The sequence below is a fragment of the Helobdella robusta genome (genome assembly GCF_000326865.2).
Source record: "Helobdella robusta unplaced genomic scaffold HELROscaffold_47, whole genome shotgun sequence".
Classification (NCBI taxonomy): Eukaryota; Metazoa; Annelida; class Clitellata; order Rhynchobdellida; family Glossiphoniidae; genus Helobdella; species Helobdella robusta.
The window spans coordinates 311347-326493 of NW_008705176.1; the positions used below are offsets into that span (position 1 = coordinate 311347).

A 15147-nucleotide genomic window follows, 5' to 3' on the forward strand; every position below is an offset into this window, starting at 1 on the left:
TTTCACCACAATCCAACTATCTTTGTAATGATTTTGCCTACACATTAGTTTTAGGATGTGTGTATGTCTATTTGTGTGTGCTTGCAAGTGAGTGAGTGAGTGAGTGTGTGTGTATGTGTGTGTGTGTTTACGTGTCAGTACTTTAGCGTGTGTGTGTTTTTTTGTGTGCGTGCGTGTATGTGTGTGAGCGTGTATGTATGTGTGTGTGTGCGTGTGTGTGCGTGTATGTTTGTGCGTGTTACTTAAAAGCCAGTCTTACTTATGTGGTAGTTGTACTTTTACAGGCATTTTTTAACCTTTTAAACGCAGTGCCTTACTTTATGTGTGTCTTGTGTAACGGGTGTTCTTCTAAATAATAATAATAATAACAATAATAATAATAATAATAATAATAATGATAATAATAATAATAATAATGATAATAATAATAATAATAATAGATGAATGAATGAATTGATATAGGCACGACTAAAGGAATGAATGATCGAACGAGTGAACGAAAGAATGAACGATTGAACGAACGAATGAATGACGGTTTAGCTATATATGAGTAAGAAGCATTGAATGACCACATTGATTTAAAGTTTTTAGGTAAAATTAACTGAATAATGGAATTAATGGATGAATTAATGACTGCGTGAATGAATGAGCGAATGAATGAACGAATGAATGAATGAATAAAATTAACTATAAATATAAATCCTCAAAAATGTATTTATTCACCAAACAATTATGATTCATAGAGTTTGTTTGTCATGAACAAATTTTCATTAATTTCTTTGTTTTTCTTTCAAACTGCATGCCAAACTAAAAATTTGATTTGAAAAATTATTTCAAGTATTATTATCTTTTGACGATTAAAAAGTTAAATATTTTTTTCAAATTTTGATTGGGAAGGGGCTGTCCTTTTTTGACAGGGGGGGGGGGTTGGCAAAGCCTATATATTCCCACAAACGAGTGACATTTTTGATGAGCCGTCCCTTATAAATAAAAAATAATTACAATATTGCTCACTGTTTATTATTTATATTATAATTTATTAAAATTAAAATCTGAAAAAAAATGGCGTACAAACCTCTCAAAGCGTCAGATTCGATATTTATTTTAGATTATAAATCTTAAAAAGATGCGCAATTGCACTTATCGAAAATTCGAATTAACTAAACCATCACGTCACTTCTTTGTTTGCCAAAAGTATAAATTTAATTAAATTACTACGTCATCTTGTTTGTTTTCCAAAGAATAATTAATTTACTGAAAAAAACCAATAAATATATCTATGTAATCAAAATTTAAATAAGCACCTGTATTGCATTTGGCTGTGTTACCTGTACCAGATATATAAACAAATGCGGATGGTGTTGTTGTTTGGTTGTTTTGATTAACTGTATCTATTTGAAATTTTCAAATACGAAAAGATTTTGAATGGTTTCTGGTGTGTTTTATTTTCAATAATATTTCGTAATAGATAAATTGATTATGTACTGTGCATGTTGAAGATGTTGAAGGAAACTTTTTTAAAGCATTAATTAATCAATGTGAAATTGTAAATAATGTATATGTACATATTTTAATAAATTACAAGGTAATATATACGAGGAATGTGTTAATTTTGTATTATTTTAATTTAAATTGAAAATATCACGTTAACATATTCATTTAAGCATTAAGGAGGTGCATATTATAAAATATTTTTACATACTAACATACAAGTTAGGTTACATTTTAGTAAGTTCACAGTATAAGTTTTATACGAAACATTTAAGCCAGCATAATTTTCCATAAAAAGTTCTACGCTAACCAATTTGCACGGTTAATTGAAAGATTCCCAAACAAAAAACCCACACAAAATGAAGTTTCTAACTATCTACATCGTCTGTACGTCCGTACTGGCCGTCAGTGTAGTACAATCGTTTAAAATGCCATCTTTCGACGAAATCACTGATTTATTCTCCTCTCTGTATTCATCCGATAAAAGTTCTGGGTCCAAATCGTCAAAGAAATCGTCAAAACATAAACGTTTAAAGAGGCAATCTGCCGAAATTGGTGATGAGAGTTTAGAACCCTTTGAAGTTAGGAGTTCTGCGTGAGTTTATTTGTTTAATTTTTGCTTAATTTTTGTTTAATTTTACGATTTATATGGCGAGCTTTAATATTAAGATGGGTTATGTGCAACAATTCTTGTATCTGTCTGAGTGTCGGGGATTTCTCTGCTGTTGAACCCGGTTACTGCGTGGTAAAGCGCGTTTGATCACTACACTTTGAATACTTTCCTGTGTGTAATTTATTACAACCATAGCAAAAATTAAGGCACAATCGTCGTCATCATCATCACAGCCATCAACGTCATCATCATCACAATCACAATCACAACCACCATCGTCATCATCATCATCATTATCACCGTCGTCACAATCATCATCACCACCACCACAATCATCGTCGTCGTCTTCATCACCACAGTCTTCCACTAATGGCCGACAAAGCCACGATAAACAAGAGGTACATGCCGACCTTAGGAAATGGATACATTGGAACGACTGTCTATAGCGATAAGATGTACCTTAACGGGCTGTTCAATGGGGCTGGATGTTAGTTTTCGTTCGTTTGTTTGTTTGCTCGTTCGTGTGTTTGTTTACTGTTTGTTGTTTGTTTGTTTGTGTGTTTATTGTTTGTTTGTGTGTTTATGGTTTGCTTGTTTGTTTCCTCATCATCACCATCCACTATCACATCCTCATCATCATCATCGTCTCATCAGCCCAATCCCACAGAGCAGCTATCCCGGCCCTCCTCATGTCCAGGATCAATCTCTCCAATCCGGAGATCGAGAGGAGAGGGACGAGGAAGTACGTTTACAATGCTCTACAGGGTGACGATCAGTTTATTTTTTTAATTTTAAAATTTTTTGTCTATAAATTTTTGTTTTTTTTTTAAACAATATATTTATAATTGAAATTAACGTCGGTAAGTTTGAAAATTTATCTGCCTAGTACGTACAGGTTGTATTATAAATTTCTTTAAACCAGTTTGCAATTCGTAAAATGAATTTTTTCTTCGAAGGTTACTTCATGGAAACGATTAAAAGCGAGTACGCTTACATAGAGCATAAAATCTATCTACATCAGAAATACATCCGCCTGTATGTCGTCGAGATCAACTACAAACTCCAGCCAGTCAATTTTGGTGGTGGTTTCCTAACGCTGAGCTATCCGCCTCTTGTCAGCGAAGATATAGATTTCAAGAAACCAGTTCCGTATATTGGGAATTGGTGAGTTGGGATTTTTTTTTTGATAGTATCTTTAAGATTTTGATAGTATCCATATGATAGTATACTTATGGTTTGATAGTATGCGAATTATTTTTGGTAATGCCTTAGTTGTTTTTGTGCTTCGCGATTTATAAATTTTTTGTTCAGTTTTAATTTTTTTTTAATAACAAATCGAATCAGCATGAAAGGGAATTAGACACAATTCTTATCACTTTAATGAGGTAGTGATACTCGCAACTACAAAGTAAACAACTTTTATCATATAAATAACAAGATGGCTCTCAAATTAAAGCCTTATCCATTACCATTAACAGTCAATTACACTTTTACCGACTATTCTAAATTAATTATATATATGTGATAATTAAATTAAGGGATTAATCTTAAAAAGTAAAGAATTGAACTTAAGACGTAAAATTTATGTAGGCTACTTTCTGGGACGACGAAGACGGCAGAAAAGGGGGCCAGTCCGAGGACAGTCTTCGTGTTCTACCAGCAACCCCTTCCCATGATTAGCATTTCCGGCAGTCAGAAATCCGCCAACTACACGTTCATTATGTCCGTCGACACGAACGAAGCCAACGCCAGGTTCTCTGAATTGAGTAGCTACTACGCAAAATAAATCTAAAAGCTAGAAACCGATTCAACCGAACAAAAAAAATTAAAATAGTTTTTAAAACTTATATTAAAAATTTAAGCAAACTGACAAATGTGTGATCCCAAAATTAGATTTATAAATGGATAGCATTAAAGATATTAAATAGTTAACCAAACCAAATCATAAAACTTTCAGGGCCGAATTCGACAAGGCTCAGCTGGACTTACTAAACGGCGACGACGCCAACTACAATTTCTTCATGTCGCACGTCAACGAGTGGCAGAAAACTTGGGATGGTGGCAGAATAGAGTTGTCAGGATCCAACACCAACCAACTCATCAAGGCAGTCTGGTTCGCGCAGGCCTACATCCTCAATTCACTTCCGGCCGAAAATCCCTACCTCCCGCCTCCATACAGCGACCTCTTCTACGGATGCGGTCGAACTTCAATCGGGAAAGGCGAACTGGGGAAGGATTATCAAGGTCACGTGATGTGGGATAATGAGTTTTACATCCTTCCTGCAATTCTACCCTTCCATCCTTACATGGCAAAACAGATGTTGAGATACAGGTAGCGCTGATTTTTATCCAGGCTAAAAATGGTTGCCTAATAAAAACCTGCTATCTCATTTAAGAAACCACTCCATCCTAAATAAACAAAACCCCCAAAAAAACAAAACCCTCAACCACGTTTTTTCAACTCCACAGATCAGCGATGGGGAAGGCGGCTTCGGAAAGAGCAGCCAGCAAAGGATTCCGAGGTTACCATTATCCGTGGGAGAGCGCCTACACAGGAAATGACGTCACATCCGATCCCTGTCCAGGAAACGACACGGACTGCAATTGGCGGAAGTTTTACACCACCAGTGGCGTGGCTTTGGCGATCCGTTACTACATCTCTATGACGAGGGATAGGGATTTCATGATTAATCCCATTTACTCGGTTTAGGACTGAAGTCTTTCACGTCAATTTAGATAAAATTATTGCGGATCAAAAATTATCAAAAAACACTAGGCTAGAATCAGAATAAAATAATCGATAATTTAATAACTAAATAGCTAGCAAATTTTAATTTAAAAAATAAAAATCTTTTTTAGGGGTGTGACATGTCGAGAGAGGTCACTTGGTTCCTGGCCAGTCAGCTAGTTTTCAACGAGGGATTGAAGAGATATGAACTGCTAGGTGAGGTTTGGTGTAGTTGATGTCGAAATGAGTTTCTTGGAGATGAAAAGATGATACTAGATGATAAGAATAATGATATATGAATCATGATGATGAAGCTAAGGATTAATACTGACGATATCACCACGATAATGTTTCCACAGATATAATCTCATCACTTTCAATTCCTTGTTTTGTCACAATTACAGCTAATAATGAAGTTTATACAAATCACCATTCATTACCTTGATCAACCATTTCATAATCATCTATCTTCATCATCTTCATGAATAAAAAACATTGGTTTAAAATGTAAAAAAAAGTTAAATAATCACTCCCTCAGACAAAACATCAGTCAGAATTGAAATTAAAAAAAATAATTTCTCTCCCAGACGCCACCGGCCCTGACGACTACCACCCGCGCGTCAAGAACAACGCCTTCCTCCTCTGCAGCTTCTCCCTGGCCATCCACTTCGCCCGCTACCTCTCCTGCATGTGCCAGAGGAACGAGAGGGAGGAGGTGCCCGATGAATTCGTCCGGAAGGCCTTCTACCTGAACCTTCCCTACGATAAGATCAAAAGATTGCACTATCAGTATGAAGGATTTGATCCGGGTTAGATGCTCTTTTTGGCGTCTGTGCTTTCGTTGTTTCTTTCGTCGTATTTTTTTTTGGAGATTTGGGATGTGTTTTAAATTTTCTTTTGTATGTTGTGTTTTATTAACACTTGTTTCAAACATATACAAAATTTGTTGATATCTGGTATGTATATATTTATTTAATTAACAAAAAAAATTATTCCTGGACATTTGCAGACCGAGACAAGCCGCTGAAAATGGCAGACGCCATCCTTCTCAACCATCCACTGAACTGGAACTACAGTACCGACATCATGCGCAATGATCTGAACTACTACGAGTTGCTGACCGAACAGAAGACATCCTCCATGACGCTCAGCTGGTTCGTCATTGGCTGGAAGTGGACGGGGGAGGTGCAAAAAATGGCCACTGCCTTCTTGAAGAGCTACCAGGATTATATTATACAGCCGTTTAAGGTCAGTTGTTATGTTACTTGTATTTGATGAATGTCTTCTAAATGATTAAGCTCAACTAATTTTTAATTATCAAAAATAAAACTTTTTCAAAGATTTGGACAGAAAACACGGAGCGTTCGGAGGCTGACCAAGCAGTCGGCTCAACTAACTTCCTCCCAGGAATGGGCGCCTTCCTACAATCTTTAATTTACGGGTTTGCTGGGGTGCGAATAAAACCAGACAGGCTGGAATTTTGTCGCCCCATGCCCCCACCGAACCACAAAAAAATGGTCCTCCGTAATTTCCACTACCTAAATAACAATTTGACCTTCACAATTGAGAACAACAAAGTGACTTTGGAAGTGCTGGCCGTTGACAATCGGTTTCCTCTGCTCTTGAGAGTGAATCGCACCGATGCCCCGGAAGTGCCCTTGACGGCCAACAGTTAGTCCAATTTGCATTTACTACTTCTGTTATTGGAATAACTTGCCCTTTATGAAAGATTCGTTGATAATTTTTTAAAGTTATGTATGTGTATATCATTGAGTTTGTTATATGTAAGAAGAAAATATAAAATTACATAAGTTAAACTTTGTGTAATAAATTCAAGATTATAATAATCATCGTCACCATAGCCTCGCACAAAACTCACGTCTTCTTCCACACCCATTTTGTTATTATTTTTCAAAATTTCGCCTTCTCCTTGTGTCAGTTTTTAGACAAAAAACTAACTGGTTTTAATAAGTTGGGCATTTCCAAAAAGTATCAACATTTATAACATGTAATGCTAATTGATTTACAATTACGTAACTAACTTAACTACTTGATACCTGTACAGGCAAACCAATAGTGATAGAGCAGGCCCTAGACGGATTTTTCATCTACTCCTTCCAGGAGACCTGTGAACTGCCGCGGGACTACATATACATGCCGTTTGGGTACATTCCATGGGCGGACGAGTATAACATCAACGGAGTCCCCTCTTTGCATACATTCTCTTTTATCTTTTTAGCATTCGTAACAAACTTTTATTTAACATTTTTTTTGTGATTTTTTATGAATTGCACGTTAACTAACTGTTTGCTCATTGTGTCAAACGTATTTTATTTCACTTTTTTTTTGGTTTTTAACGAAATATTTTACTATTTTGCCTACAAATATGCGATAATAATTATTTAGTTTAAAAAGTTTTGTATTTGGTGTGTATTTTTATTAATATAATTAATGAATTATATGAAAAAAACATGGGAAAAAAATGACTTGGTTAGTGTGATGTAAGGTAATGAATTATTGCGCAAGAGTTGAGGACATCTCTTAATTATGTTAATTTAATTTTTAAATGTTAATAAAAGTTTAAATGTGTCAAATTTGTCTTCAAAAGTACGTGTCTTTCTCGATGTTGAAGAACTCAAAAATTTAGAAAAACAAATTAAAATTAACATAAATATTAAAATAAAACAGATTATAAATGCCGCTAGAATGTCGCCCGTTCGTTAGCCGAACGTACAATTACAATGTTTTTGTTTATAAAATAAATTATAATAGTACTTTTTCAGTTTTCCATTTTGTTTTTATATATCCTAATAAAAATAGTAAATAGATCTGCTCTTTTTAACATATCAAGGAAGGCCAAATTATTTAGCACCTAGTTCTACTATCGCTACCTTCACAGTATTTATTAAAGCATAAGTATTAATTTGTATTAAGTATTTAACTACTACTTGAATTGAATGAGAAAATGGATGAAACCGATGAGGAAAATGAAATTGCCTCAGTAGACTGTGGACTAACTGGAGTTGAGGTGTATGCGGCCATGTGAGCAATTACTAATTTGTTTAAATTTTAATTTTATAAATTTTAATTTTTTTGATTTCTCTTGCTTGTTTATTTAAAAGTTTTATGCTTTTTTTTACTTTACATTAAATACTATTGAAAAGACTTATTTCTTTTCTTTAAAAAAAATGGCATGTCATGATGCTAACTAAAGTCAATTCAAGTTTGATAAATATTAGTAGAGAGAATAAAACGTCCTTACTTTATTATATTATATATAAATTATTTAGGATTTTGTATGATGTGTTTAATTATAATATAATGCATGTATTATTTTCTTATGATAGTATTAACTATAGTATATTTGATTGCTTTTGAAAATTATTTCATACAATTAATTTGAATGAATTAAATTAATTAGCATTCAGTTTAATTCCACAGTTTTAGTGATAGATTTAGAGATGCCTGTAGCCATGGTGATGTACAAATGATGTCATCCATCTTGGATGACTTGAGTCAGGCAGATCAGGTCGAGCTCATTCACAGGTTGTCATTTCCCTTCGGCCCGCCTATTTTTGAGGCCATTTCGTCGAGTCAGATTAACGCTGTCGAATTTATATTAGAAAAAGGGTACAACATTGAGACTGAGTATGAAATTGATATCAATATGCCAATCTTACTGAAAGATAAATGTCAGTAAGGTTTTATTTTTTTCTCATATTTTAAAAATTTAATATAAATGGATAAAATGAATTCTAGTTTATGTAAATTATTTAGTCTAAAATTTTCTTCTTTATTCTTGAATTCTCATTTAATTCACGTTGTAATACGTTAGGTACAGCCCTCTGTGTGGCATGTGCCTGTGGGGACATAGATAGTGTTAAAATCCTTCTCAAGCACAATGCAGACGTCAATCATGTTTCACTGAATGCCACACCCATCATATATGCCAGCCAGTATAATAACGTAGAGTTGGTTTCACTGCTGCTGTCACATGGAGCTGATGTCAACTTAATGCCCACTAGCTACAGTTCACAGATCGTTTTTGTTCCTTTATTTCAAGTAATTTAATAATTTTATCGCCACAAATTTTTTCATTACTTTTTATAACATTTAGTTCGGTTTGACTTGATTTAATGGGTAAAGAAATTTGAGAAGATTTGATTAATGCATGTTCAACTCAACTGAATTACATTTGAACTGTTTCACCATCCATTACAGGCATGCATGAATGGCCACAGTGAGACTGCTGAATTGCTCATGGAGAAAGTTGAAAACAAGATTGGAGTTGAAAGGAAGATTTGTTATTTAGGCTTGCTGGGAGCTCAGTGTATCAACAATTATGAAGACTTCGAGAGAGGGGTGATGTTCTGGAAAACTGCTCTTCAATCATTAGCTGAATTATGTCAAACGGAGTTAATTAGTAGTAACATAAGATCAAGCGATTCGGAGATGATGCAAAAATTAAAAAAGTTCTATGCTGATAGCTCCAAACACACTGTCATTAATCACATCTCATTTCAAGGGGTAAATAATTCAAAACCAGTTGACAAAGCTGACCCTCCCACAGAGTTCAACATAACATCCCCACTCTACGAGTCTGCATTCAAAGACATGCAACTCTGCTCCACTTTGGAAGAACTTGAAACGCTTTCAAAGGACAAAAAGAAGTTAACACTCCAAGCTCTGCTGGTTCTTCAAGACATCCTGGGCCCGTCCCATTCTGAAACAGTTGCCAGCATGGATAAAGCAGCCAAGACCTTCATGGAACTCGGTGATTTAGAATTTTCATGCAAAATTCTTCTCTATGGAGCAGAGTCTAATGATAAAAATAACATAACTGAAAAAACTAGTCAATATTGTAGCTTACTGGCTGAAAATTTGCTGAAATGTATATACGGTGACGAAGGACAACGAAATTTCATAAACTTTTCTTCTCTTAAGTTCATTATTTTTGCTACTTTGGAATTAATAATAAAGGGTATGGTCAGGATTCAAAAAAATGTTTTTCTTCAAGATTCTAACCTCAGTGAAGGTTCTCAGATCTTCCACGCTTATGCGCAACCAGGCTTCAAATGCGTTTTCACCATAAGATTGTTTACTGAATTGGTCGAAAGTTTCATGGCTCTGTTGAGAACACTGTTTGATATCTTGCCAAGCCAAGCTTGTCAATATAATGAAAATGATGATAAAATTATGACAGAATTAAAACGGTCGGTTTCTTCTTTGATATCTTTGTGCCACAAAACGACTCCTCCCTTCAGTAAATTCAGTCTGGAGTCTGAAATGATGAAAATTGCGGTTTGTGGCGACCATTCTGCACTTTCTACGCTCTACTTTCATCAGGGTGAATTATTTCCCAATTTGGTAGTTTTAGATTTTTTGCTGATTTGTGGAATTTCGACGAATTGCGTAGATTTTCAGGGGGAGACACCACTTCATCACGGCATCGATTGTTCCTATCCTAACCGCGAGGTTATCATCAAGTTGTTGGAATACGGAGCTGACGTTGATATCTGCAATCGACAAGGCATTACTCCTTACAAGATGCTGTTCCAAACTCCGAAATTAAATATAAATCCGTTTAATTATATGACATTAAAATGTCTGGCGGCTACCGCCATTATTAAATACCACATTCCTTACAACGGCGAACTACCTAAATTGGTTGAATCTTTTGTATCCATGCACAGCATGCCAAGAATTCAACTTTTATTTAAAAAGAACCAAACAGTTTGACAGTGAGTTAGTTAGCTAGTTGAGTTATAGTCGCTTCATTGTTGCTGGTTGTTCTATTATTAATTAATTAATTTATTTATTTATTTATTAGATTGATTTTTTAAATATATTTTTTCATTTCTCCAGTGATTAATATTGCTGATTTTTCTTAAATAATTGAGACAGTTAAATACATTTGCTTTAACAGTTGTAAATTTTAAATGTGTTGCGTTTCGACGTCAGATTTGGATGAGAGTTCGGTTTTTTAAATGATTAACATGACGATAGGTTTTTGTTCTGAGTCCATCGATTGTGATTGTGGTTGCGCACTTTGTGATTGCACATTTTTGTGATATTTGGTTTTTTTATTAAATAAATTCAAACTTGTTTGGCTTTATTATTAAAAAATATGAAAGAAACATAAATGACCTGTGATTAAACCTTGACACTGACCTCCTTGGGAATTTTGAGTTCGTTCATCCAGCAAAAAGTAGCTTCAAATAATTAGTTAGGATCATGAAAATGGCGTTTTGAGACATCATTTGTCATTTCAACAGCTGCGTTCAACTTTATTCTACTTTTAATTCAACTTGTCATCGGTTTTTAAATATCTTATTTCGAGGTGCTGACAACGGACTCGGATTGCCCTGCCTGTTACTACCGACCAGCTGATCTTTCAGTTATTAATTTTTTTGATTTTTAAAATTTAAACTTTAAAAGTTTAAAGGCACAAATTTTGTAAGACCGTCGCACTGAATCATGTTCGGCAGAAGCATCGTGTTCTTTCTCTCAACAAACACGAGATTTTTAAGATCCTCACTGTCGTTGAAAACAAGCAAAAACCTCAATCCAGTTTTTCTTAATCTCAATGCCGCACGGTTTTGCACATCGTCCACCAAAGCGTCCACCGAAACATCGGCAACAAGTATCACCACGGTTGATGAGGACGGCGCCTTGCAATTCACACCAAACACGTACCGACTGAAATTAGTGACATTCAACGACAGCCCCCAGTACACTGAACGGCCCGATGATCACAAATTGAACCACGACAGCCTTCCCGCCAATCCCATCGTCGTCGGCTCAGTAATCAACCGTCCCAACGTGACGCCTGACGATCCTGTAGTCCAGGAGTACTTGAATGGGATCAAAAGTGAAAACAGGAGCTACCTGGCCAGGGCAATCACATTGATTGAAAGTACCCACCCAATGAAGAGGGCGCAAGGTCAGGTCCTGGTCAGAGAAGTTCTCGAGTATTGTCGCCGGAAGCAGAAACATTCATTGAATTCTGCCATGTCTTTTCGAATTGGTATGATCATTTTTTTTAGTCTGAAGTTTTTATTCATTTAATGAATGAAAGCATTATAAACAAGTTTATGAATTTTTGTGCATATATTTTCAAGATAGCAATTTTATATTTTTATGCAGTTCTTTTTATAAGTTTATTTTATATGAGGACTTACTAACATGAAACAAAATGAAAACTTTCTATTTCTATTAAAATTCCCTGCCTATATAACACATGCAATTAGTGTGGTACACGGATTGTCTATAAAAAAATTTTTCTCCACCCAGGTTTGTCAGGGCCTCCAGGGGCAGGTAAAAGTACCCACATCGAGGCTCTAGGTAAAATGCTCACCAAGAGAAATCACAAAGTGGCTGTTCTGGCTGTTGACCCCTCGTCCTCCACTTCTGGAGGTAACATTTCATAGAGTTCACAGAAATCTCAAACATTTTAAATTAATTATCTTAAAATTAAAATAAGTTTAAAGTTATTAAATATAGATAATGCTATAATTCTTTTTCAAAGATTTGCATAGTAAGTAACAAATCATTATTTATTGTGAATAATTAAATTTTACTGCAAGGTTCTTTGTTGGGTGATAAAACGAGAATGCTTCAACTGGCAGTGGACCCAAATGCCTACATCAGACCCTCTCCTAACTCAGGAACGTTAGGTGGGGTGACTCGAGTGACTAACGATGCGATCGTCCTATGTGAGGGGGCCGGCTATGATATAATCATTGTTGAAACAGTTGGTCAGTTTTTTTATGGTTTAATTATCATCACTAATGTTGTAATTGTTATTATAAAGTTTTTTAAATTAAATATTATTAATTTCTTTTTATTATAAATCACATTAAAAACATCTGACCATTTTTTTGGGTGATTTTTTTCTTAATTAATCTCATTAATATTCATAAGGTGTTGGCCAGTCAGAGTTTGCAGTTGCTGATATGGTTGATTTGTTTGAGCTGTTGCTGCCTCCAGCTGGTGGAGATGAATTGCAAGGTTTGAGCAACTCATTATAATATTATAATTAATGAAGCCAGCAATCATGAAATCATGAATAATATGAATTAAAGGGATTGTCATTGCTCATGTTAAACGAAATGGTATTGCATTTATCATTCACTAGGACAATTCTGTAATGTTGAACTCTATGTTACTAATACATCAAATTTGTATAATGTTATTACTCTCAAAAGTTTCTTTTATCTAACTATACCTAAGAGGTGTATGAACAACATAGCAGAGCCCACTTCAACGTATGAGTGAATCCATGTACCACACAAATTGCATGTGATATATACGGGACGGGAGGATATCCTTGCATTCAAACCCGGTTATTACAACAACGAGACCAGGCACCTTATCCATTACCTATCTCTCCTCTCCGAAATCGTAGTACAACCTTGTGTAGTTTACTTAATAATTATTATTTCTCCAGGCATAAAGAAAGGAATTGTGGAGGTGGCTGACATGGTGGTGATCAACAAATCCGACGGGGACCTCATCCCTGCAGCTAGAAGAATTCAAATGGAATACGTTAGCGCCATGAAGTTCATCAGGCCTAAGACTAAAGTCTGGAAGCCATGCGTTAGTGTCCTTTTAAAATGCACTGTATAATTTCGATTTGTTTGTAGTGAATACTGTTGGTAACATTTATTTATTTATGGTGAGTTGTATCATTTGGTATCTTGTTTGTTTATTGTGTTGATGATTGCAAAACGAAATATGAAGTGTGACGTATTTGTAATCAATGTTGTTTAAATAAGCAATGGTACCCTGCTGGTAAAGTTTAAAATTTTAAATACTCTTTAAAAAAGCATGCTTTTATTCAGTCCATAAACTTTTTGCGATGTGACATTTAAATATTCAGACAAACGATGGTTTATTTACCCGTAGTATTTCCACTCCAAAATTCCTCAGGTGTTGCGAGTGTCATCAGTTTCAAAGGAAGGCATGGAGGAGATGTGGGCGAAGATGGAGGAGTACTACAAGGTCATGTCGTCGTCAGGGGAGCTGGAGAGGCTGCGTCGCAGGCAGCACGTCAGATGGATGCACAACCACATTCACGATAGTTTGGTATCCGTCTTCCACGAGATCCCAAGAGTTAAAGAACTGATTCCTGACTTGGAGGAGTTAGTTCGGAAGGGAGTTGTTACCCCCGGACAAGCTGCTGATAAGGTGATGAGGGATTTCATCAGGCAGATAGATGAGAACTTGCTGAGGTATAGAGTACCTACATCGTCACAGGACGATGATACGTCATCATCTTCGGATAGTAGTGACGATGATAGGAGCGAGAAAAAAGATAAGAAGAAAGATAAGGTCAAACATGAGTTAGATAAATTAGTCGGCAAGAAGAAAGACGCGCCGAGGTTCGGTTACGGCAGAACTGCTAATTACTGAAAAGTAGAAATTTCCCTGCAGATTTTCATATAATTATATAATTTTATTTTTATTTTTTCTCATTTTATTTCAAAATAAAGTTATTCTTTGTAAATGTTATTTTTTTTTAGTATTGATAGGTGAAGTTTATTTCGTACTTAACAAAAAATAATAGTTCCACAAACTGCAACATCAATCATGATTTGCTTTGAATTGTATGATAAGTGTAATTTAATGTAACATGTTGATTCTAATTCTTGCATAGTTCATTAAACATTATTTTTTGATTTTTCAAACGTTTTTCGACGGTCCGGTTTAAAAAATAAAATTTATTTCATCCTGAGTTTACTTCTTTTTTTCAGTTACAAACAATGTTTGTAATGCGGTGTACGTTGTTGGAAGCCTATATATCTTTAAGAGTAGAACTATAGTTTTTGAAGTTAACGTCAGATGAAAAGCGTATGCGGTATTATAACAGTATTTTGCAATAAAAGTTTATCGCAAAATTTATAATTCAAAAAATACAATTGCAATTTGATTTTAAAATCTCAACCATATAAACTTGTGTGCTAATTGTGATCGGTTTTTCTGTTTTAGCGTTTAGTCTTGCCGCAGAGGTTTACATTTAACCGACCTTGGCTGCTAATGCAAACATAAATTCATTTTTAAATTTTGTGTTTCTCGTTGGATTAGAATTCTGATTAATTTCAAGTTCAACTAAAATGTTGGGGACTCTCAGCAGGTTGACAAGATTGGGCGGTCTTGCTTCGTTCCGGAGAATCACTGTCAATTCTGTCAGGAAGTCGAGTTCAGAAGATTTGTTAGTTTCAATTTTTTAAATTAAAATTCTTCTCTAATGATAATGTAATGGTAATCTAATACTAATTCTAATCTATTATTTCATCTCTCTATTCTATAAAAA

At 34.9% G+C, this 15147-nt stretch overlaps 3 protein-coding genes across 3 annotated transcripts; all 3 read left to right on the forward strand.

Moving 5' to 3' along the window:
- Nucleotides 1-1850: 1850 nt before the first annotated feature.
- Nucleotides 1851-7247, forward strand: HELRODRAFT_193290 (hypothetical protein; the record flags this gene model as incomplete). The annotated part of the gene is made up of 12 exons (XM_009026422.1): nucleotides 1851-2086; nucleotides 2464-2591; nucleotides 2759-2869; nucleotides 3061-3268; nucleotides 3695-3856; nucleotides 4062-4436; nucleotides 4574-4808; nucleotides 4964-5048; nucleotides 5420-5641; nucleotides 5842-6080; nucleotides 6173-6503; nucleotides 6898-7247. 12 exons carry the CDS (start codon nucleotides 1851-1853, stop codon nucleotides 7107-7109), a joined length of 2544 nt encoding a protein of 847 aa, XP_009024670.1. The 3' UTR covers nucleotides 7110-7247.
- Nucleotides 7248-7797: 550 nt separating this feature from the next.
- Nucleotides 7798-10571, forward strand: HELRODRAFT_178284 (hypothetical protein; the record flags this gene model as incomplete). Its single annotated transcript, XM_009026423.1, has 4 exons — nucleotides 7798-7874; nucleotides 8274-8524; nucleotides 8668-8894; nucleotides 9054-10571. The coding sequence occupies 4 exons, from the start codon at nucleotides 7798-7800 to the stop codon at nucleotides 10569-10571; spliced, it is 2073 nt and encodes a 690-aa protein (XP_009024671.1).
- Nucleotides 10572-10951: 380 nt separating this feature from the next.
- On the forward strand, nucleotides 10952-14568 carry HELRODRAFT_102150 (hypothetical protein). Its single transcript, XM_009026424.1, has 6 exons — nucleotides 10952-11859; nucleotides 12126-12248; nucleotides 12419-12589; nucleotides 12756-12842; nucleotides 13282-13430; nucleotides 13764-14568. The coding sequence occupies exons 1-6, from the start codon at nucleotides 11310-11312 to the stop codon at nucleotides 14244-14246; spliced, it is 1563 nt and encodes a 520-aa protein (XP_009024672.1). The 5' UTR covers nucleotides 10952-11309; the 3' UTR covers nucleotides 14247-14568.
- The last annotated feature ends 579 nt before the right edge of the window (nucleotides 14569-15147 follow it).